This window comes from Lithobates pipiens, unplaced genomic scaffold, assembly GCF_037356315.1.
Source record: "Lithobates pipiens isolate NorthernLeopardFrog02 unplaced genomic scaffold, aLitPip1_a1.2 Scaffold_16, whole genome shotgun sequence".
In the NCBI taxonomy this organism is placed as follows: domain Eukaryota; kingdom Metazoa; phylum Chordata; class Amphibia; order Anura; family Ranidae; genus Lithobates; species Lithobates pipiens.
In genome coordinates, this window is record NW_027507748.1 from 473821582 (window position 1) to 473846013 (window position 24432).

General features: G+C 39.6%; 1 protein-coding gene across 18 annotated transcripts in view; it reads right to left on the minus strand.

Moving 5' to 3' along the window:
• Positions 1–24432, minus strand: part of TMTC4 (transmembrane O-mannosyltransferase targeting cadherins 4) — a 137442-nt gene that overhangs the window by 46393 nt on the left and 66617 nt on the right. For 17 of the 18 annotated variants that reach the window (XM_077482947.1, XM_077482953.1, XM_077482955.1 and 14 more), the window contains 5 exons: positions 19662–19759; positions 19182–19274; positions 15968–16129; positions 13876–14078; positions 11856–12027 (listed from right to left, as the gene is read on the minus strand). In XM_077482947.1, the coding sequence (XP_077339073.1) occupies positions 11856–12027; positions 13876–14078; positions 15968–16129; positions 19182–19274; positions 19662–19759 (728 nt within the window). The remainder of the gene's footprint in view (positions 1–11855; positions 12028–13875; positions 14079–15967; positions 16130–19181; positions 19275–19661; positions 19760–24432) is intronic. The other variant, XM_077482959.1, reaches the window with a different exon arrangement.

The window sequence follows — 24432 nt, forward strand, 5'->3', positions numbered from 1 at the left end:
ACTACATTTCCCATAATGCTCATGCACTCTGCAATGTAGTGGAGCATCATGGGAAATGTAGTTCCAAAACATCTGGGGTGCCAAGGTTCGCCATCACTGGCCTAGGCCATCTTTATGTAGAGCAACACTTCTTTTTTTTCAGATCCTCAGAGTTCTTTGCCATGAGGTGCCATGTTAAACTTCCAGTGACTCTCGCGAGTGAGAGAGATGACACCAAATTTAACACACCTCGTAACACTAATGCTGGGTACACAGATTTTCCGACAACAAATGTTCGATGGGAGCTTGTTGTTGGAATTTACGACTGTTTGTAGGCTCCATCTGACTTTTTTTGTCGGAATTTCTGACAACAAATATTTGAGAGCTGGATCTCAAATTTTCCGACAACAAAATCCGCTGTCAAAAATTCCGAGCGTGCGTACACAATTCCGACACACAAAATTCCACGCATGAATCAAGTACTAGACGGAAGTGCTCGGTCTGGTAAAACTAGCGTTCGTAATGGAGATAGCACATTCCTCACGCTGCACATTTTGTAATCTTTCAGTGCAGCGTATTCTCCTCTTCTTTATAATGCTAAAATAACAGTTGTTTTGCAGCTGATATTCACACAGAGTTCTGACAAACTGATTACTTTATTATTTCTTGTGAGCTCATGAATAACATTTTTTGTTTTATCGCCAGATCTCCAGAATATTTTTTTTTTTTGGAAATCAAGATATTTTTTTAAAATTTTGTGTGTCAAGTTACTACAACAACATTATTATCTTGTATTTTTTAACCTCAAGGAGATTGTTTGGTGTTGGTGTCCCTTGTTAATTTTACATTGTCTTTTTGAAATTTACCTGCCTACTCACAAACAAACGGTCCTTTTTTTAATTATAACACATAGTCAATGATTTAATAAAAAAATATACATTTATTAGGGGTCATAACAAAATAAAGAGGAAGGCAACGCTGGATAAACTCGTGAATTATTTGGCAGGAAAAATTGGGAGCCTGAGTCCATTTAAAGCAGTTCTCCACCCTAAAGTGGAAGTTCCGCTAATCTGATCCCTCCCCCCCTCCGGTGCCACAATCGGCACCTTTTAGGGGGGAGGGGGGAGCAGTTACCTGGATAATCCAGGTATCTGCACCCTCTTCCGGGACAGACCGCCGCAGATGCCCTGCCCCCCCATTGTGTTCTGGGAAACACACAGTTCCCAGGACACAGCGGGGACCAGAAGAGACGCGCAGCGCAACTCGCGCATGCGCAGTAGGGAACCGGACAGTGAAGCCGCAACGCTTCACTTCCCGATTCCCTGACAGAGGATGGCGGTGGGGCAGCAGAGAGACGAGCGATCGCTCGTCATCTGCCGCCGACATCGCTGGACCCTGGGACAGTTAAGTGTCAATTTATTAAAAGTCAGCAGCTACAATATTAGTAGCTGCTGGCTTTAATATTTTTTTTTTTTTTTAGGTGCAGAACACTTTAATAGGGATCACAATCTGGTCCAGGACTCAAAGATCAGGAACAGCAGCAAATGACATATCTATCCCCAGGCTGTGGTCTTACAACAGCCTGCGCCTTTTGCCAGACCAGACTGAACCCAGGCCATCACTCTCTCGTCTTCCTTACACACTTGCTTCCAGGCTGTGGCTCTAGTGTGGGGTTGTGGCAGGAGGATGGTCCAACTCACACAGGTGGATTTTGCTTGTGATTTCGCCCCTCAACTCCTTATCATATATATATATATATATATATATATATATATATATATATATATATATATATATATATATATCAGTTCCTCACAAAAGAGGCCCACCTCCATTTCCTGCATTTTGTTGGCAGCCATAGGCCTCCAGAAGACTAGTGGGGTTCCGAGGACCGCAGAAGCCTGCCAAATTAACCCAAGTGCTGACTCCTCCACACTCCTCCCTTTCCTGGGCCTTTTTTATTGGAAGGTGGAGGGGAGGGACCTGGGATTCGATCAGGCTACTGGGCCCAGCAACCTCCTGGCTGCCACTTACCCCTGCCCCCTCCTGGCTGAGGATTTCCTGTGTATGAAAAAGGGACATAGTTTTAGTTTATTGTTCATCACACACAATTTTGATAAATATGTTGAAAAAATGCTGACTCAAGCTGGGCTCCTCCCCATCTTCTTCCTGGGTGGAAGGCCTCAGCTGGGGTGGAAGGAAGGGTTGAGAGTGATGGCCTGATTTGTCTGGTCTGACAGAAATCGCAGTCTGTTGTAGTACCACAGCCTGGGTACATAAATGTCATCTGCTGCTGCTCCTTATCTCTGGGAATCCTGGACCTTCTTGCGCTCCCTATTAGATGTGCTCCACGTGCCACCAAATTTTGCACTTTTGCACAATAGTTGATGTCTGCCGTGGGGATCTGCGGCTTCACAAATTACAGCAATTTATCCAACACTGCCTTCCTCTTTAGTCGATTTGTATAAAAGGGGTGTTTTGTTTGCCACAGACAAGGCAGCTCTCTGTACAAATCAATGAAATGAATTGGGGGAGGAAATCGATCCATTTTATCTGCAAGACAACACAAGACAAACCCTAATGTCAGGCTAAACTTGCATAATCTTGTTCCAATATAGGCCTCAATCTCTAAGCAGTATAAGCCACTGATGCCCCAAGTTGAAATTGTACCTCCATTAGAACGATCCGTGCTTCCGCTACTCCGTCCACAGATCGTACGTACGACGCATGCGTGTTACGCTTTAAACTCCACCCATGACATTTTTTCTAGTATATTCCCTGCCCCTTGTTTTTCGGCGCAGTGGGAGAGCACTTGGCGGAGAGACAACAGGTGCAAGAAGACAGCAGCAATGACGAAAGCCTGGAGCCAGGAACGTCCCGATCCTAGAGGAGATTTAAGGCCTCTAATATGTCCTTGGGTGAGATGGCGGAGATGGTGGGCATCTTGAAGTAGGCCGACTATGACGGGAAGCATGGACCTTACCCAAACGTCAGAAAGGCCAAGATCATGACTAAAGTTGTGAAAATTCTGGAGAAGAATTTTGGGGTAAGGCGATCGAAGGATCAATCGATGAAACGATGGTCAGCCCTCAAATTGAGGGAACAGGTTCAATACAGAAGAATCAAGAGAGTGCTGCAAAAAAGTAAGTATTTTGTTGTGTGTTCCTATTCTTCTTGAACTTTGTAAGTTCCTGAGTTGTGTATTGTATTATGTTTTGTAAACATGCCTGTTCAGTGTTTAGCACAAAAAAGGAAAAAAAAAAAAAATTCCAAAAAATATTTTGGTTTGTTCAAATGCTTTTCTAAATGCACATGTGAATGTGCACAGAGTAAAAAAAAAAAAAAAAAAATAAAAAAAAAAAATCACTCCAAAACATTATTTCAGGGTGCTGAAAATGATGATTATTATCATTAATGCATTACATACATTAATAACAAAAAGAAGGTGCGTGTCTAGCAGACCCACAACATAATAGTTAGCTGAAGAAGAGATTGTCACCTCATGCATCAAATAAATGACGCTGGAACTAATGAAGAAAAAGGCCAAAAAAAGAAAAAGCCCATTGGAGAACCTAGGAGACAGCTAAAAAACACAAGCAGTAAATCAAAAGGAAATGTTTTTCTTTTTAAATACTAATTTATTTTAACCTCCCTGACGGTTTTCCCAAGTGTGGCTCGGGGTGAAATTTCAGCACCATTAGCAGTACACTCGGGATTGCATTGCAGGATCCTGGCGCAAAGTACTTACCTTGTCCCCAGGATTCTGCAATGTCCCCCCCGCTTTGTCTGCGGGCTGTGTCCTCCGCCCCGATGTCCTGTGTGCTGGCCTCCATTCCCTGCGAGCGTCGCGATGCACAGGGGCAGAGCCCGGCAGCAAATTCAAAAAAGTGAAAAATCATAATACATACAGTACACTGTAATCTTACAGATTACATTAGTGTATGAAATTATTTCACATCCCTTTTGTCCCTAGTGGTTTGTCCAATGCCCTGCATGCAGTTTTATATTTTTATATTTTATGTTTATATACTGTTCTTTCTGCCTGGAAATTGTAGATTGTCCATAGCAACCAAAAAGTGTACCTTTACATCAAAAATGGTTTTAAACCAGCTAGAAAACAGCAATAGTATATTAGAACACTTTCAGAATTGAGCAAGAGTGAATCGCGGGGAAATTCATTTTATTATTATATTATTTTTTATAATTATATTATAATTTATGATTTTGTGTTTCAAACTTTATTATACCCGGGATATCTACTAGACTCTTGTTTGGACAGATTTAAGTGTGGTTAAAAATACATTCCTTTTTTTAAATAAATATAATGTGGTGTTAAAGGATAAAACTTACCTTAATATAGTCCTTCTGCAGGATCTTAATGGTGGCAGAACAGATCTCTAGAATAATGATTCAAAGAGCCTGGGGGGAGATGCCTGTTGAGAACTTGATGTCCTGTCCTCCCTGTTGCCAAGTACAGAAAAGTGGCGACTAGCCTCTTTTCGGGAGTGATGGCTTGCCGCATACAGGTGTCCTGCTTCATAATATAAGGGGACAGCAAAGCCAACAGACGGTGAAAAACTGGGTCCGTCATCCGGAGAAAATTCCTGAAATCATCAGGATTATTCTCCTGGATCTCCGGCAACAAAGGCATATGAGAGAATTGGTCGCGCTGGAGCAAACAATCCTTTGTCCATAAACTCCTCCTCGCCCTGTTCATGGACTGAACTTGGGTCAAAGTAAGGACCCCAACGCCAGGCCCCCGCACAGCACGAACTGTATGATTAGTACGTACCCGCAGCATGGCTTCAAAACGGTCGGCTGGACAGAATGCACTGAAAAATCAGAAACGAGCGGACAAGAATGCACTGAAAATCAAATATGTAATAAAAAAATACGCACTGAAAACCAGATGCAAAATGACTACACGCACTGAAGAACAGATACGAACCCACAAACACAAACTGAAGAGCATTAACGAACTTAAAAGCATGAGGCTGAATAGTCTCTCACCAAACTTCTACAAACACGAGAGTAGCATAAGGAGCCCAAAGGGTGGCGAAATGGCTATTGAACTTCCTCTTTATAGTGCAGTCATACGTGTTGTACGTCAACGAGTTCTTGACGATCGGAATTTCTGACAACATTTGTGTGACTGCGTGTATGCAAGACAAGCTTGAGCCAACCTCCATCAGAAAAAAAATCCCAGGATTTCGCTGTCGGAATGTCTGATGGTGTGTACGCAGCATAACAAGTCACATGACACCGGCAAGGGAAAATGGCCAATTGGGCCCAATTTGGAAATGTTCAGGGGACAGAAAATTGACACTGTGTAAAAAAGTGTCATTTTTTCAGTGTTGTCACATGAAAAGATAATAAAATATTTACAAAAATGTGAAGGGGTGTGTATATTTATATTACAGACACACACACACTCCTTTATGGGAATTAAGAAATCACAGTATTCTGTTGAAAGAGGTTTACATAGGGTCAAGCCTTAAATGTTTGCTAAGGCAAAAGCGTTCTCTTTCAGGTATCGGTTTGATCCTAGGCACTATTTGTTTTTTCCACTGGTACATTTTCAAATGGTATTTGGAAATCCCAGTATGCCCACTCTAATGCCCAGTTCTTTATTTCCTCACCATGTCTACATACACCATAGTATGGGGCCTATGTCAGAATCAGTAAAGTAAAGCGGAGGTCCACCCTAAAGTGGAGCTTCTGCTCATTGGAACCCACTTCCGGCGTAGATTCTGCAGAAGCTACGCCCCTTTCCACAGAATCTACGCCCCTTTCCGAAGGTCCCCCGCTGCCTGCTGGGAAACACACGGATCCCAGAGACAGCGGGGACCATACTTATTGTGCAGCGCGACTCGCGCATGCGCAGTAGGGAACTGGGAAATGAAGCCGCAAGGCTCCACTTCCTGATTTCCATACCCAAGATGGCGGCGGCAGCACCCGAGAGACGATCGGCTTCGGGTGCCAACATCGCGGGCTCGCTGGGCGGGTAAGTGTCGTTATTTTAAAAGTCAGCAGCTGCAGTATTTGTAGCTGCTGGCTTTAAAGAAAACAAAAAACTGCGGACTCCCGCTTTAACACTAGTTTGGTTTAGCCACAGTTTCTTAGAAATATTATACAGGCGGTCAGTGCCCTAGTTACAAACATCCAACTTACAAAATGGAGGGAGACAACAGCAAGTGAGAGGAGATCTACCCTGGGAGGTGAAATTCATTCCTGTAAGAGTTTTAATGGGAAGAAAGGTGTCTCCACCGAAGCTTTATCACCGAGGCTAGTTTCCACAACAACCCAAAATTTTCAAAATCCAATAGTCATGGGGACAGAAAGTGAGGTGACATCTTCTGAACAGGGGCACAGCAGCAAAACAAATGTTGCAGGGGTCTTAACCCTTCTCTATGCTATCCAAAAAGCTTAAAAATATATTTTTTTGTCTGGAGCTACACTTAAATTTTTTTACCTGTTCCGACTTACAGATTCAACTTAAGAACAAACCTACAGATCCTATCTTGTTTGTAACCCAGAGACCGCCTGTACCGTGTTTCCCCAAAAATAAGCCCGGGTCTTATATTAATTTTGGCAACTAAAGACCCAGTAGGGCTTATTTTCGGGGTAGGGCTTGTCATGTGCTGTTTTCTCTCCCCATCTCCTTCCCTGCCTGTCAGGAATCCCCAGTGGCACAGAGTAAAAGTGGCTGCAAAACTCCAGAATGTACTGTATTACACAATGAAAACTGTACCTTTCTGCAATCCATATGTGACAAGAGCACCATAGCGTCGCTCCCCTGACCTGCCGGAGCACTGCAGAGGGAGGGGGGCCCCAAGATCCCCCACTAACAGCAGAGAAGAGCGGCGAGGGATCAGCTGAGCACTGCTATACCGAATGCATCCAGCACAAACAGACCACAGAAATGCACACAGCCCACATCACATACCACTGCAATACAGTGCATTCCAGGATTCCACAATCACCTTAAACGGTCTTATTTTTGGGGTAGGGCTTATATTGCAGCCCTCCCCCAAAACTCACAGTAGGTCTTATTTTCGGGGAAACACGGTAGATGCAAGAGCTGTGAGATGTCATTGTCTGCAATGTTAAGCTTTGCGTTAATTGTTTTCATCCTCCTTACCTAAAGCTCTCTGGAAGGATAATACATGGACGAGATTTTGAAATTACACCCATCTACCAATACATTTCTAAGGAGGACTTTGCATCGTTTACATGCCTTATACCTTTGCAGTAAGTGTAAGAATTATATTGCTCAATAAATTATATATTTGCAGGGAATGCATGCAATTTATACATTTCCATGGGATTATTAGGGAATATGGGCTTAGTTTGAATTGACAAGATTGTCAAGACTGTCTCCTGTTTATCAGAGAACAAAAGCTTTTGCTTTGTGCCTTCAATAGCATGCTAAAAGCCAAATGTTAGACACTGTGATTAAAGTGGTATTAAACCTAAAAGCAAACATTTATTTTGCAGCTTACCAGTTCTTAGATAGCTGCATCAGTTTACTTTAAGCTTTCTTCTATTTTCATCTGGTGATCTGGCCAGCTTTTCCAAAAGAAAAGGCTCTCCAGCAGAATCTATCAGTTACAGAGGCGAGACAAACCATTAAACACTAGCAGGGAGTGCGTATAGTGATCTTCATTTTAAAATGTATGTAAAACTCTTATCCCAAAAGGAATAAAAAAACTGTTAGCTGGAGTTTGCCTTCAATTTGTTAGTGTATTTAAATCTGCTAGTCCACCTAACATTCCCCTCCGCCAAGCCTGCCAAATCTGCGGTTCAAAAGGTGTACCCTGTGCTCATTCATCCAGAGTGGGGGCACTCCAATACAGGAGGTGTGTTACTGGCCAGATCACCAGGTGAAAGCAGGAGGGGCAAAAAGCCTAATTAAAAAAAAAAAAAATGATGTAGACGTCACATCTAATGATTTGTTAAATGCAATATATTACATTTTTGATCATAATACCACTTTAAGATTGCCCCTAAAGCCCCATATACATGGGCAGAATGTCGGGGGACATTTGCCGTTAAAAAAAAATAAAAAAACGGCCAACATTCGGCCCATGTGTATGTCGGTCTGTTCGGACAGCTTCTGTTAGACTAGAATGCTGGAGAACCAGCAGCTGATCGGAGTGTTCTCCGACTGAGCAGAGCGGTCAGGTTTTTTTTTTTTTTTTGTGCAACCCGTGGCGCGACGAAAAAAAGCTGTAGTGTATACCCGGCTTTAGTCTTTAAAGGGCTGATGTATAGGTGGAGGCCAGTTGCCAGACTACATGTTTTCAAGGGTCCTGTGACTTTGCGAAATTGGTTGACTGTTTGTCAGGAGATGAACTTAAAAGGAGTTGTGAAGGTAGTTTTTTTTTTATATTAATGCATTCTATGCATTAAGACAAAAAGTCTTCTGTGTGTAGCAGCCCCTAATACTTACCTGAGCCCCCTCTCTGCCCAGCGATGTCCACGAGTCCCTCGGCCATCCAAGACTCTCCCTTTCGATTGGCTGAGACACAGCAGCGGTGCCATTGTCTCCCCAAACTGTCAAAGTCAGTTATCCAATCAGGAGAGAGGGGGCAGGGCCGAGCAGCAGCTTCGTGTCTGAATGGACACACGGAGCTGCAGATTGGCTTGGTGCCCCCATAACAAGTGCTTGCTGTGGGGACTCAACAAGAGGGAGGGGCCAGGAGCAGCAAAGAGGGACCAGAGAAGAGGAGGATCTGGGCTGTTCTGGGCAAATCCACTGCAACACTGCAGATATGTATAACATGTTTGTTATTTATTTACAATTATAATAGTCAGTACTGGACCACTTTCACCCCCTTCCTGCCCAGGCCAATTTTCAACTTTTAGCACAGTCACATTTTGAATGAGAGGTTACTCATGCAACACTGAACTCATATGGAATTTATATTACTTTTTCACACATATAGAGCTTTCTTTTGGTGGTATTTAATCACCACTAGGGTTATCTTTTGCTAAATAAATGAAAAAAAAAAAATCAAGGATCGGCAAAACCAACTGCACAGAGGAGGGAAATTACATGTTTGTTTAAAAAAAAAAAAAAAAAAGATTTAGATATCCTTCAATGCTGTATTTAAAGAGTACAGATTGCCTACTGTTCCAAGCAAAGTTTGTAAGGGCATTTAAAGTATCTAAACCCAAGAACAAAAACGCAATATGTTGCACCTAACCATTCCTTAGACATGGTGACTGCATTAACTTTCAGGGCCTTTTTTTCCCTTTAACAAAATGCTTTCCATTACATATTTAATAGACCAAATGGGAGCAAATAAGAAAAATTCATTGTTGGGGTTTACATACCCTTAAGAAAGACAGAGACATGAAGAAATTGTCTGCATGTGGTTCAGCGGAGACCTAGATGATCTCAGAATTTATAAGCATATATAAGTCTAACAAAAAAGTCACCTGCTTATTTATTGATATCATTAGTATGACTGGGATTATGAATTCAAAAAAATTTACAACCGTATTTAAATTTTGCAGTCTTAAAATTATACAACAGACCAATTCTCGGATTATGGTCTCCCAGCTGCACATTAAATATAATAGAACTAAGTTATATTAAAGGTTCAGATTTAATAAACATGGCATACTTATCTGCTCTGTGCAGAGGTCTTTCACAGAGCAGCCTCGATCCTTCTTTTTGTTTCAGATCCCCCGCTGGTGCTCCTGGACACTCCCTCCTCCCAGGGCAAGCAGCTTGATCCGGGGGCACCCATGAAAGAGCTGTTGCTCTGTGTGTATTCACACACACACAGAGCCATAGATTGGCCCTGGGAAGGAAAGTCCCAGGAGAGCTGATGCACAGCATTGGGGAAGATCGGGCTCAAGTAACTTTTGGGGGGGAGCCGTTGCACAGAGATTTTTTTTTTACCTTCATGCATAGACTGCATGAAGGTAATTAACCTTGAGCCTTTAGAACCACTTTAACATAATATGAATACTTAAAGCAAGAGTGCTGGTATCTGTAAACTTGATGGAGTTAGGTACAAGAACATTTAAACTGCCCCCCTTCTAACCAGAACACATTTTTTTGGAGACTTGGAATCAGGGATTGCATTCGTGGTTTGGCAGATTTAATCTCATAAAGATGTGCATCCTACCTAAATATCTTTATCTTTTTCAAACTTTACCAATCAAGATGCCGTTTCAATACTTTAAACAAGTTCACTCATTCATAAAATTTATATGGGCAAACAAAATACCACACACTCCCCGATCCCAACTCTCCCTACCCAAACACAGTGGAGGTATTGCACTCCCAGACATCTTTAAATACTACCAGGCTACACACCTGGGGAGACTGATAGATTGCCATCTGAATGGCAACACCAAACTCTGGGTACAAGTATAACAAGCCCAAACCAATATCATACTGAGGGGGCACCTTGGTATTATAATAGTCTCTCGTCCCACTGATAGGCCCCACAATGAGTATTTTCGCACAGGTGTTTGACAAAACTCCTCTCTCGTCAATGAGTTTTCCCCTAATGCCTATACTAGGGAACCCAAGATTTCCACCAGGTCTGTCATTTTGGAGTGGCCTACAACTACATCACTTTCTTCACTCCCTACCCCCGGACAGGTTCAGCAGACAACTGTCCACATTTGACGAGTATTGTTCAGGAGATGGGACATTACCACAAGTACTCTCAAAGATGTATAGTCTACCAAGTGCCCCCCCCAGAGATACCACACTTCCCCTGTATAGAGAAATGGGAAAGGGACTAAGTTCACAGAGAATCAAAAACAACATATGATTAAATTCTCATTAAAGTCCTTTATCTGCACTAAGATTCAATAGACTAATTATAACATACTGACGCGATGGTACCATACCCCACAGATGCTACATACATTTTATCCCGACGTGCCAGATCGCTGCTGGAGATGCCAAGAGGGGGGAGGTACAATGCTACACATTTTCTGGTCCTGTTCAAAGAGAATCCCATACTGGTGGGAAGTACGGAACGTTTTGCAAAAATCACTGACCACAGAATACCCGAGGATTCAGCCATTTTTCTACTTCATGTTACAACTATCCCAGCTAGAAAGTATAAAAAATCCATATTTCAGCACCTGGTGAATGCTGCTAAAATATACATCCCTCTTAAATGGAAGAGCACATCACCCCCACTGTTGGAAGTTGGCTTCATAAAGTGGAAGAGATCAACAAAATGGAAGATCTCACGTTGTCTGCACAAAATAAACACAAAGTATACTCTGACTTATGGAGACTGCGGAATATGTTTATCTTCTCTGAAGAAGGTTTGACTCTGATAGATGAACATAAACATCATAACAGGACATTAGATTTCCACTTACTGATTGTCTACCCAGGACCCCCCCTTTCTTTTCTCATCTCTATACTCAGTTCTAGTTACCTTCCTTTTAATGCTATCTTTTTTACAACTTAGAAAATGGAAAATGATAAGGGAGACACAGGATGTGATTGGCGTGGTTTATTCCTCAGTAGTTATAATAGGGGTATAAAGCACTCCACAAATGCACATTGTGTACGATATGTGTGACCTGACTTAATAGTCAGATAACTGTTTATCATCTTATTGTATCTGCAATGTTAATGGGTGGTTTTGTGGTTGAAATAATATATTTGAAAAAGAACATGTAAACTCCAAAACAGATAATCAGGATATTTCAAATAGGAAATGTGCAAAGTACACTTAGCCACTGCAGAATATCCAACTTAACAGCAGAAATATGGTTGCTAAGGGTAAATCTTCAGCTTGCACTTTGCAATAAAATAAACTGATTAGCAGCAGCAATGGTGAAAATTTGTCTTTGTTATTATGAAACTATGACTTTGGAGGTCTTACCTTTTTAATATATTGTCTACAGATTCTACTGTAGCCATAAGTGAGCAACATGCAATAACCAACACTGGGAAGATAAAGAACCCGTTCAGCAACAGCAAATCCGACTCTGAAAAATAAATTACTGGCAGGGAGAAAGGGTATGACGAGAAATCCCAGCGCCATGGTGACAATCCTGTAGGGAAACATGAACATGGATTAAGAAATAAACAGAGGCAGTAAGAGCAGATGTATGTTACTGTCTGTCTAACGAAGGATTGAAAATTAAGGTTTACATGGACTATGCCACTATCTTGTATTAGCCTTCATTTTTTTGGAGCGCTGTTGTAAAAACAAGTATATGCACTAAACAGTATTTTCACAGCATTCAGTTTCCTCAAAATACTGAGCATAAAAGCAAAATGAAACAAACATATGTCAGCAACACAACTGTACATGGATTACACCTCTATATGATAGTGTGGCTAAAATTGTTCAAATATTTGTCTGTACTGCCACTGTTATTACATTTTACCTATAATATTTGAGTACTGTCTTCAGAAACATGAATGCTTACAACAGCACAATTAAAGCTGACATTCTGGTATAGCAACATGTGGGACCCTCGGGGAAACAGGAAACCATTGTAGTAGGCAGAGCTACTACAGTGATCTTCAGTAGCTCCCAGGTCCTGTCAAGCAGCTGACCAATGCTCAGAAGGGGCACCATGCAGGGAACACTTTGCAAAGCTTAAGTCTAAACTGTCTCTGTTATGAGATTTGAAAATGCATTTCTTTACAACTATTTGTATACAGTATTTAAATTGCTGCCAAAAAAATTTCTTTACATACACTTTCACTAATACGTTACATGAAGAGTATTCCACCAAATAGAATAGGCTTTAAAAGAGGAGTTGCGTCTTCAAAAAAGTACGCTTATCTCTCCTGCCTAGGCTTGTCAACTTAAAAGCGAGGAATAATCTTTCCTATCCCATATGTATACTTGCCTGAATATCAGTGCCAAAATCTTTATTTCCATAATTTGTGTCTACACAGTTGATCCCTTTAGACTCCTTGGGACCATTTTTATGTGCACATAAATTTGATCAATTGAAAATATGAACATTTTAAAAACCTGGTCTGTAGTTATAGTTTACAACTTTACACAGTATGTACATATTTGATTATTACATAAACACATCTAGGCTGCACACAAGTAGGCAGGAATCTTTCCAAAATCAATAGGCAGGAAGATATCCGTCTGTTCTCCAATAAATCAGTAATGAAACAGATCAGCTGTAGGTACCTGGTTGATGATGACCACAATACAAACTTTGATCCTTTCTTCACAAAAGAAGGAAAGGATTGGACATGCTTCTACAGAAAATGTCCTGCTGGTCTTCATGTTCTCCTGAATGCAGGGCAGATACTGAGCAGCTGTCTGTTTGAGCCGACTTAATACAATGTGTAGGTGACTAAAGCTTTTATCTTAGCAAAGTCAATAACTACATTTCTATATTTCAGTATCTGACATACAGACAGCTACTAAAAGACATTATAAATCTTTAGATTAAATACATTTGTGAAAACATGAAACCAGCAGGCAAATAAAACTTTACGTTTTTTATTCTTCTGCCACCAATCTCAAAGTAAAAAAAAAAAAGTCTTTGTAAAAATCTTCTATGCCCATTGATCCATTTGCTGTTCTTCAGAAATTTATAGTGAAGTTCAGTAATGGACAGAGGTCCATGTGGAAATTACTGTGTCATCAACCTACATGTGTTAGGCAATAAGAGGTTTTGGGAAGGGACAAAGAAGAGAAAAGACCCATATTACACCAAATGAGCAAAAAGGCCAGACATATACTAGCATGGAACTCTATATAACAGCTGAGCCAGACAAGAGTATATGTCGTAAAATAAAGCAATAAAATTATGTTACTGATTATTAGCAGTGTCTTGAAATGCAGGTTTCATGAGCTCCTGGCACCCTACTGATAAAAAAAAAGCCATGCTTCCATTATTGGAAATACACAGAGATCTCACCTTCTCGTTTGGCCATTATTGGAGAATAAAGCCTGGTACATTAAGCCAAACAAGCAGAACCAAAGTGCTGCTGGTGCCATTATCCGAAAATCACTGAGAGATTTAATAAGAGGTATGCAGCCCATTGACCAATCAAAGCACAGCCACCATGGGCACAGCAGCAGCCATCCATTTAGGGAATAATAGTAATTATAGTTTATTACCTGTCATTAAGACAAAAAATATATTTCAATGTCTGATATTCAATGTTAACAGAATCATCAGTACAGGTGCACTTCCTTGCATACATTTATTTTGTACAAGTTAAAAAAAAATCCCTAATAAATTAAAGCAAATTACAATCTGTACTGTGAGCATTAATTTGAGATCACAAAAATGTATCATGCATATGGATAAAATTGAATTTTTATTTAATATTTAAAACTTTTAGCAATTAAAATTCTACGGAAAAAACATCACTTGGCATAAAAGAACCCACGTTATTTTATGTCTCCTTTTTGCTCTACTAGTTACATGCATAATGTTTCTACCTCAATGCCAAAGAAGAATGGAAGGAAATACTAAAATAGAATAGAAGGCAAAAAAAACAAAAAAAAAAGGTTTGGACAGAGCAAAGGATTGTTTCAACTCCTGTGAGGGTTTTTTTATTTTGCCATCCATGTCCCTTTGGGGAGAATGCCCTTTAAATCCTGTACCATAGCCACAACAAGAAGTCAGGCAATCCCTGGCAGTTGAGAGAACTAATGTCTACAATTGAAGATTAACCCTCTATATTAATTATGAACACTAAAAATGTGGGATGTTCTTTCACCGTTGGTGATAACGGACACCAAAACATATAGATAGTTAATCCCTCCAATGAGGACACAGACAGCAATAAAAACCTGACAGGTGTTCTAATCCCCCCCCCCCCCCCCCCATTTTCTATATATTGATATTTTTTTTTAATAAAAAGAGGTTTTCCATCAGTTATACTTTAAGGTTTCCAAACAATTTTGACATGGCATCTTCGTTCAGGTCTTAAATACCATATATAACCCTAATACTTTTCCCATTCCATGTCTACTGCTCAGTGTGAAATACTGTAACACTTTAATAACTTCAAACACTCAACATTTTACCTCTTGTCATCTTCAGCTTTAAAGCATTTCCTTCGTATGTTTTTTTTCCTCACACGTGACATTACGAATATACTATTTATTAACCTCACCATATAGTACTTGACTGCTGTGACCTTTTATGTCATAATATCAGGTAGAATTCATGCAGAGTATAAAATCTCAATATATCAAAAGGCACAAATGAACCATTCGGGTCAGTTAATGTTATATCTTTTTGTAACAAGAGCCACAGACAACTGCAAATGTGCTACTAAGTCAGTTGTATATGTCACAGTCTAATCCAAGACCTGCACAGTGTTACATAAGGCTCAGTTTAGAAAGCCTTAACACAAGGATATAAAACTCTCCAATTTAGCCATGTAATTGTAATTTTAAAACCTCATCATCATGTTTTCAAAAAGAAAAATACTTATCCTGCTGTGTTAGTTGTGCAAATTGAGCTCATTGTGTTGTATTCATTCCATTTTATCAAGCACGCCCCAACTAAATCTAAAACCACCATTTTAAGGAAAAAGGGCTTTGTATAGTTAGTCTGAAAATATATGCATAGATTAAAAGTCATCACAGCACATCATGCAATAAAAACAAATACATCTGGATCAATATCAGAATTGTGCAATGCACTGTAGTTAAAAATGGTAAATATGTATGCCATGCTAATCGACAAACAAGGCCACTGTAAGAAAACAAAACAAATACACAATAATAGTCTCATTTATCAAATTAAATGCCCCAGTTGTGTAATTTTCCAACAACCAGCCAGATGGCTTTTATAGTATAGAGGATTATAATAAGTTGCTGTGGTACAACACAAACTGGCTGAAGCCACTCTTAACTCTTACACTTTCAAAGTTAATGCAATGGGGACCAACATTGAAAAATACATCAGCATTAGTCTGCTAACAATACATCCATCTCAGTATGAGCTGCCAATGCTTTGCTCATGTAAGAGTGTTAAGTTTGATACTCACTCTAACAAATAGGCTATCAGCAAAAGATGCCGGGTTGTCAACATCAGTGAATGCTGGTGGTCCAGTGCCCATAATACGCCAGCGTATATAAAGCACACACATTGCCCCAATGGCTAAGAGGCCGATTCTTGTAAACAATCCCTTTTTTAGAAATGAAAACTTCTGTGGGGGAAAAATAAAACAGAATGCATCAACTATATTAATGTTAATATACCAACAGATAGAGGGAACACAGACCATGCAGATTTTTTTCATTCATATATAATGAATTCTACTGAATCATTCTCTCTTCTTTAAAATAATCACATTTTGTTGCTTTGCAGCCTGAAATGAAGACAGACACAATTTATCCAGCTGTATTCACTCAGTGCAACTTATAACATCCATTTGAAAGATAACACCAAATCTGTCAGACACTTTTTTTTAAAAGTTCAACAGACTCACCGAGTTGGAAATAGATTACCCCCTCCTAAAAATGACTTGTAAACTTAATCAGATGTAGCTAATCACTTTCTCAATGACACACAAAGCCATTTGATTTTTCAATTGTGATCAGCTGTGGTCAGTTTGATTAGTTCAGCATGAAAAGAGCTTTCCTGGTAGTGCAACAAAAGCAAACAACTATGGGTGGCAAGGTCCTGTCAAAAAATCTCCGGGATAAAGTTGTGGACAGGCACAAGTCAGGAGACGGATGCAAAAGGATTCAAAGGTTTTATCAATGCCTAGAAAGAGCAGTGAAGTCTATTATTAAGAAGTTGAAGGTACTTGGTACAACACAGACTCTCCCAATCGCCAGGAGGAAAGTGATCAATCAATCAGAGAGGCTACCAAAACGCCTATAGAAACTCTGAAGCATTTGCTAGAATTGATGACAGAGTGGTCATTGTGTGAATATGTCAACAACATCACAAATTCTCCACATATGTGGCTTGTTTAGGAGGGTTACAAGAAAAAAGCCACTCCTCAAGAAAGGCGACATGCAGTCACGACTGAGCTTTGCCAAAAACACACCTTGAAGATTCTGAGGTCACATGGAAAAAGGTTTTATGGTCAGATGAGACTAATATTTAATTATTTGGCTTCAACATCAAACGACAATGTCTCGTGGAAATCCAATACTGCTCACCATCCAAATTATACCATTCCTACAGTAAAGCATGGAGGTGGTAATATTCTGTTATGAGGGTGTTTCTCTGCAGCAGGGACTGGAGCATTTGTCAGGATAGAAAGAAAAATGGATGAGGCACAATACCGTCAAATTCTTGAGGAAAATCTGCTGCCCTCTGCCCGAAAGTTGTCAATGGGAAGGTGGTTTACTTTCCAACATGACAATGACCCAAAGCACACAGCAAAAATGACCACACAGTGGTTGAAGGAGAAAAAAGGTGAATGTCCTTGCATGGCCTAGCCAAAGCCCAGACTTAAACCCCATTGAAAATCTGTGGAATGACTTGAAAAGACTGGGCAAATATTGCAAGGTCTAGATGTGCAAAGTTAGTAGAGACATATCAGACTAAAGGCTTTAAGTGCTTCCAGACCAGCCGTCGCAGGTATACTGCGACAGGTTGGCTCCCCTGTGCAAGCCGTCATAACTGTATGCTGGCTCTTTAAGACGCTTTAGCAGTGTGTCCCCAGAGCCAATGCGCATCGCACCCGCGATCACTCGTGATGGAGTGAGAACTGGGATGTGTGTGCGTGTATAAACAGACACACACACACCCCGGTTCTCTCAGGGGAGTAGAGACAGATCATGTGCATCTACTAAATAGGAAAACCGATCGGTCTCCTCCCCTAGTAAGTCCCATCCCCCCACAGTTGGCACACACCTAGGGAACACAGTTAACCCCCTTGATCGCCCCCCAGTGTTAACCCCTTCCCTGCCAATGACATTTATACAGTAATCAATGGCTATTTTTAGCTCTGATCGCTGTATAAATGTCATTGGTCACAAAAAAAGTGGCAAAAGTGTCGGATCTGTCCACCACAATGTCGCAGTCATGATCACGATAAAAATTACTGCTCGCCACCATTGCTTGTAAAAAAAACAAAAATAATAAAAATGCCATAAATCTATCCCTTATTTTGTGGGCGCTAAAACTTTTGCGCAAGCCAATCAAAATATGCTTAGAGCATATTTTTGGTAAAAAAAAAAAAAAAAAAAAAAAAAAAAAAAAAAATCAGTGTTTTTGTTTAAAGAACAAAAAAAAAAAAAAATGCAGAGGTGATCAAATACCACCAAAAGAAAGTTGTTTGTGGGGGAAAAAAAAAAAAAGGACATGAATTTTGTTTGGGTACAAAGTCGCACAGCCGTGCAATTGTCAGTTAAAGCGGTGCAGTGCAGTAACGCAAAAATTGGCCTGGTCAGGAGGCTGAAGTGGTTAAAGCAAAAGGTGGTTCAACAAAAAACTGACACAAGGGGGCAATCCTTTTTCCAACTCAGTGATTCAGTTTTTGATTTTTTTTTCTGATATGTTGGTGTTATATCTTTCACTTGGATGTTATAAGTTGCACTGAACTGGATAAAACAAAACTGTGTGTCATTTCAGGCTGAAAGCAAGAAAATGTGATTTTAAAATGGGGGCGATTCTTTTCTATACCCACCGCAGTCTGTAGATAGCCCGTAGTATTGTATGGTTATATTTACTAATAAGTGTGTGTCACAGAAAAACTGTATTAATGGACAACCTTTGACTTGCTTCCATACTTCAGCACAGAAACTAGGCTAATTCAGTCTCAGTTCACAAAACAGAGAACCAAGACAGTTGCTTTTTATCCGTTCACAATGTTTATTGTACAATAAAGATATTAGGTATCTGTGTACAGAATGCATCTCTGGTAGCTCCAATTTTGTTTTGACTATCTGTGCATATGTCAGTGTTTAAAATGTGTCCACATAAAATAAAGATGTTAAATAAGTGTGTATAACATATGAAATAGGTATGCTTCTGCTCTGGTAAAATAAGAATGCATGTTATTAAGAGTTACTTCCTAACCACACCTTGCAAATATGGCTTTTGCTCCTTTCAACAAAATGAGTTTGGCTATGTATTCCCACAGCAACAACGAAATCAAAGGGCAGGAGTTTTTTTCTTTTCTCAAATAAAAAGACTCTTTCAAGAATGCAACTGAGCGACAGACACGAGATCACACTGTGCAGTAACTGAGGAGCCCAGAATCTGTTCTGAATAGGGAATGGGAAATTGAATACACTCACCTCTGGGGTTTTGTCCCTGTGCAGTACCTTCTGGATACATTCCAGCATGTTTAACTTGCAGATTACAAAGACATCAAATACAGCATTCAAACCCTAGCAAAGACAATAATCTTTTCTTATTTCCATTTCCAGAGACCATAAGCTTCAATGGGGTAGAAAAAAAAATTCTAAAATATTTAAATTCAACATCAATAACGCAAACGCTTTTTTTATGGTTTTATCAAGAATATAGGAATACTATATCCCTCTTGGATATTAATTCATGCATAGCAGCCACGCTTTTGTGTGTTCAAATATTGTTCTTATGGAAGCATGTTTTAAATGTTTTAAAAGTTATTTGGTTTTCAACATACTTTTCCTATTTTGCCAATTGCCATTTTCAAGGCTGTCACCAAGCAAGAAAGTTTTTCAACTAAAGCATGACTTAATTATTTTATCAAGTTTGAATATTTTACGCCATTAGTAAATTAGTTTTCTTACCAAAACAGTTATGCCTTGCTCTTTACACAACATAGCAACTGCACCAAGAAAAACACTAAATATAACCCAAAATGGAGAGGTATGTTCTCGTTTATTAACTGTAGGAGAAAAAAAAAAAAGGTTTTAATTAAATGCTAGGTTTACACTTATGCATTTTGTGCACTTTAACATAGGATTTAAATGCATGGTAGATGTATGGACATCTGGACTCTGCCATACGAGTTAAGAAAAACAAAAATGTTAATTTTATCCAGTGCTTCAGATTCTTATGCCCCGTACACACGATCGGACTTTCCGACAACAAAAACGTGTTTTTGTTCAAAGGATGTTGGCTCCAACTTGTCTTGCATGCACACGGTCACAAACATTGGCCAACAATTACAAACATACGTGATATCTCCATTACAAACTCTAGTTTTACAAGTCCGAGCGCTTCCAGCCCGTACTTGATTCTGAGTATGTGTGGACTTTTGTCTGACGGACTTGTGTACACACGTTTGGAAAGTCTGACAACAAACATTTGTTGGCGGAAAATTTGAGAACCTGCTAACCAACATTTGTTGGTGGAAAGTCCGACAACAAATGTTTGATGGAGCATACACACGGTCGGACTTTCCGCCAACAAGCTTACATCCAACATTTGTTCTCAGAAAATCCTATCGTGTGTACGGGGCATTAGACTTTTCAATAAAGCGTCACTTTAATATTGCAAAGCTTAACCTTTCAGATATAATAGCTCATTACATAGCTGTAAAACATCCATGATTTTCAGGAACTGTGTTAAGTGATAGATGCCTTTGGAAATGCCTCCAATTTGAACTTCAATACTGTATATCTAATAGAAATCCGTACCAAGATAAATACAAGGGCTATTGTGTTTAAACAGCTTTTGAAAATACAAGATACTATACATGACTGTATGGAAAATATAAAATGGTGTAGCGCTAATAACACTTGAAATTAAATCAAAATGCAACTAAAGGTGATCTGAACGACCCAAAAACCTGTAAAACCATATAGAAACACAGTGATAATTAAATAACTGTATACAAGCGAAACTTATTTAAGCTCCATATATTACAAACACGAAGCTATATTCAATGTGCAATTCCAGTGAAGTAATACACATTATAAACTGCAAATATCTATGGTATACTACAATGAACTAAAAAGTCCACTCTGTGACAAAGATGTGTTGATAGATGAATGAATCTTAAAGTACATATGTAAATCTTGATGATTGAATCGTTGATTATTAAACCATCAAATAAAGTGCATGGAAAGTGAAGACAGAGCACCACCACCGATAATACTGAGGCTTATCGGAGTGTATGGATTCTATAGGACATACGCCCCAAGAATCATTCAAGCTTAGCCAGTGATTGATCACTGATGATCGAAGCACCTCAACGAATAAGGATCTATCCCACACTCTTTACCAATGATCACAGTCAACAGGGCAGAAAAGACTCCAATGGTATACGTCGTGGTATGGACTCATGCATATATAGCCAAAAAAGAATAAAGAGCGCACATAGCATAAATCCACATAAAAAGAGGTTTAATAGTATTAAATAAAATGGAAGATTACACTCACATTTTAAGAAGCGCTTGTCTATCCAATATGGTAATGCAATGGGAACAGTAGGCTCAACCAAACGCGTTTCATCTGCAAAGATATGGTCTGGGGGGACATCCCATCCTACTGTACCCATTGCGTTACCATACCGGATAGACAAGCACTTGTTTTACTTCTTAAAAATGTGAGTGTAATCTTCCATTTTTTAATACTATTAAACCTCTTTTTATGTGGTGGTGCTCTGTCTTCACTTTCCATGCACTTTATTTGATGGTTTAATAATCAACGATTCAATCATCGAGATTTACATATGCACTTTAAGATTTAATATTCATTTATCTATCAACACATCTTTATCACAAAGTGGACTTTTTCGTTTATTGTAGTATACCATAGATATTTGGAGTTTATAATATGTATTATTTCACTGGAAATGCAGATTGAATATAGCTTCATGTTTGTCATATATGGAGCTTAAATAAGTTTCACTTGTATACAGTTATTTCATTATCAGTGTTTCTATATGGATATAAATTACAGGTTTTTGGATCATTCAGATGACCATTATTTGCATTTTTATTTAGTGTTATTAGCGCTGCACCATTATATATTTTCCATACGCTTTTTGCAATTGTCACTTGCGGTGCTAGCAGCTGCCCTTTTTGGATAGCACGGTAATATTTATATATTGTTTTCACTATACATGACTGTGTCTGGATTGAGAACTGGATATACCTCAAATCAGTTGCAATTATTGCACAAAAACACAGATATTTGACATTAATACCTTCTACAGCTGGTGGCGACTGGGTTGCAGGAGAAGAGCAGAAGGCTTTGTAATTTACAGCCTATTGAACTGTCAATTACAGGCTATGGCAGTTGCACTGTATTTTTGTGAAGTAGGTGCACACAGGAGGATACTCTGGGTGGGCTAGTCCAAGCCTGCGCACATGACACTTAAATATTTTTAAAGTTCCACTGAACATGACATCTGCCCGCCTTAACACGCATGTCTTAAGTTGCCTCAGATCTTATAAAGCCATGTACTTGGAAATATACTGCAAGTAAATCAATGGTGATTTCAGAATTTCAGATTAAATACTTTGGTTATAAAAGTAACATAGAAAAATCCAGAATATTTTTGTTACCAGTTGTGAGCGATTCTCCCAAATAAGGATATAGCAATAAAAACCTGACAGGGGTTAGAATCCTTTCCCCCTGCTCTTACAAACTAGAAAACATATTGGCTTGAGATACACATTAAAAAACAGAGGAGTCAGAAATACTAAATATTGGTCACATCTTAATTTAGCCAAGAAATCCATTTAGAAATGATTTATGCTATGGCTCCTGTTGGTGGAATAATATTGATAATGATAGTAAACAACAATAAACATTAAGTTGAAAGCATGTTGTCACTGCATTATCTTTGTAATTTTACTCCAGAATACACCACATAATTTCACTTATATGCTCAGCAAGACACTGTAGATTACATTTGTGACCATACAACTCTTTGATGTTAGAAGAATCAATGTCTTCAGAATCAGAAAGAATATGATGTTATTATGGGAAATGTTTTGGAAGTAAGTGGCATTGATCTTGGGTAAAAATGCAGAGAATCTAACTGCTGAATGAAATATGAAATCAATACACCAGCTCAAAGCAAGCAACCTAATAGGTTACAAGGAGTATCTCTAGGGAAACCAACATTAACTACAGTGTTTCCTAAAATGCTTCGAGCTGCCACTGACAAATGTGGAAATACAACCATATTGCTTAACAAAAAAATAAAACCAAATACTCTGGCTTAATACAATTACATAATCACATGTAAGTGATGCCATGGTTTAAAAATGTACTATGACCCTGGAAGCTGCAAATCAATAAAGTAGACACCTCAACTTGCTTCCGGGTCCCACGCTGAGCAAACCACCTAATGTATTATGAATAAAGGAAGTCCCCACTCAACACAGGTGCCATTCAGAGAATGCACGGCATATTCTGAAAGAATACAAAGCAGTCTCTGATTGGAAAAGGTGGAGAGCGTGACATCACCCCACCTCATCCAATCACAGAACACTTTGCATTCATTGAGAAAATGCAATGCATTCCTTGAATGTTGCTGGTGCTGAGCTGTTGACTTCCTGTATTCACAATGCATCAGGCCAGAAGCTCAGCATGGTACCAGAAAGTAAATAGGGATCACTGAAGTAGTGGGGGATTACTTCAGTGATAACAGCCAGGTATGGTTTTTCACACATACATACATACATATACATATATATATATATATATATATATATATATTTTTTTTTTTTATTTTTTTTTTATTTGGTTCAAGCTGATAAAAATATTACATGCTGAGGAATGCTTTAAGATAATTTCATGTGGCCAAAAAACTGAATGCCTACTATAGTTTTAAAGGAAGAGGGTAAACTGGATGCACAACCGCAGAAGATGTTTAATAAATCAGAATCTGCAGTCTGAGAGAAAAAAAAAAAAAACACAACCTCAGTTGGCTGTTTTTTTTTTTTTTTTTAACACGTCAAAATGACAGGGTAGTCTGCAGTACTGAAATGACAACTTGGGGATATTGGCCTTAGGAGGGGGGTTTCTTTCCTCTCCTTGTTTTTTCCAGTTATTTTATTTATACACTGAAGGGGGTTTGCCTCACATGGTGAATTACCTCATGACATTACGTCTCCAGCTCAATGGAGTTATGCAAAGTGTGTTCTATGAGGGCTTGACCCTCCGTTCTCATACTTAGGCCCCTTTCACACTTGGGTGTTTTACAGGCACATTAGTGCAAAAATAGCACCTGAAAAATGCCTCATCTGCAGTCCCAGTGTGAAAGCCCGAGTGCTTTCACTGGGTTGGTGCGCTTGCAGGACGTTGGAAAAAGTACTGCAAGCAGCATCTTTGGGGTGGTTTGTGGGCAGTGTATATCCCGCTTCTCCACCGCCTCTGCACATTGGAATGAATGGGCAGCGCTGCCAAACGCTCAGGCAGCGGCGCTACACAGGTGCTCCTACAAGCGCCTTTTCCTGTGCTGACCTGGACATGAAGTCATACTCACTGACCGAACGGTCCTGGTCCGCATCCTCTGATACGTCTGAACAGGGGCCGCCTGTCACAGCGGAGCGCGAGTCTGAATCAGAGCTTTCCCCAGAAGACGGTGGGGGGAGGGTG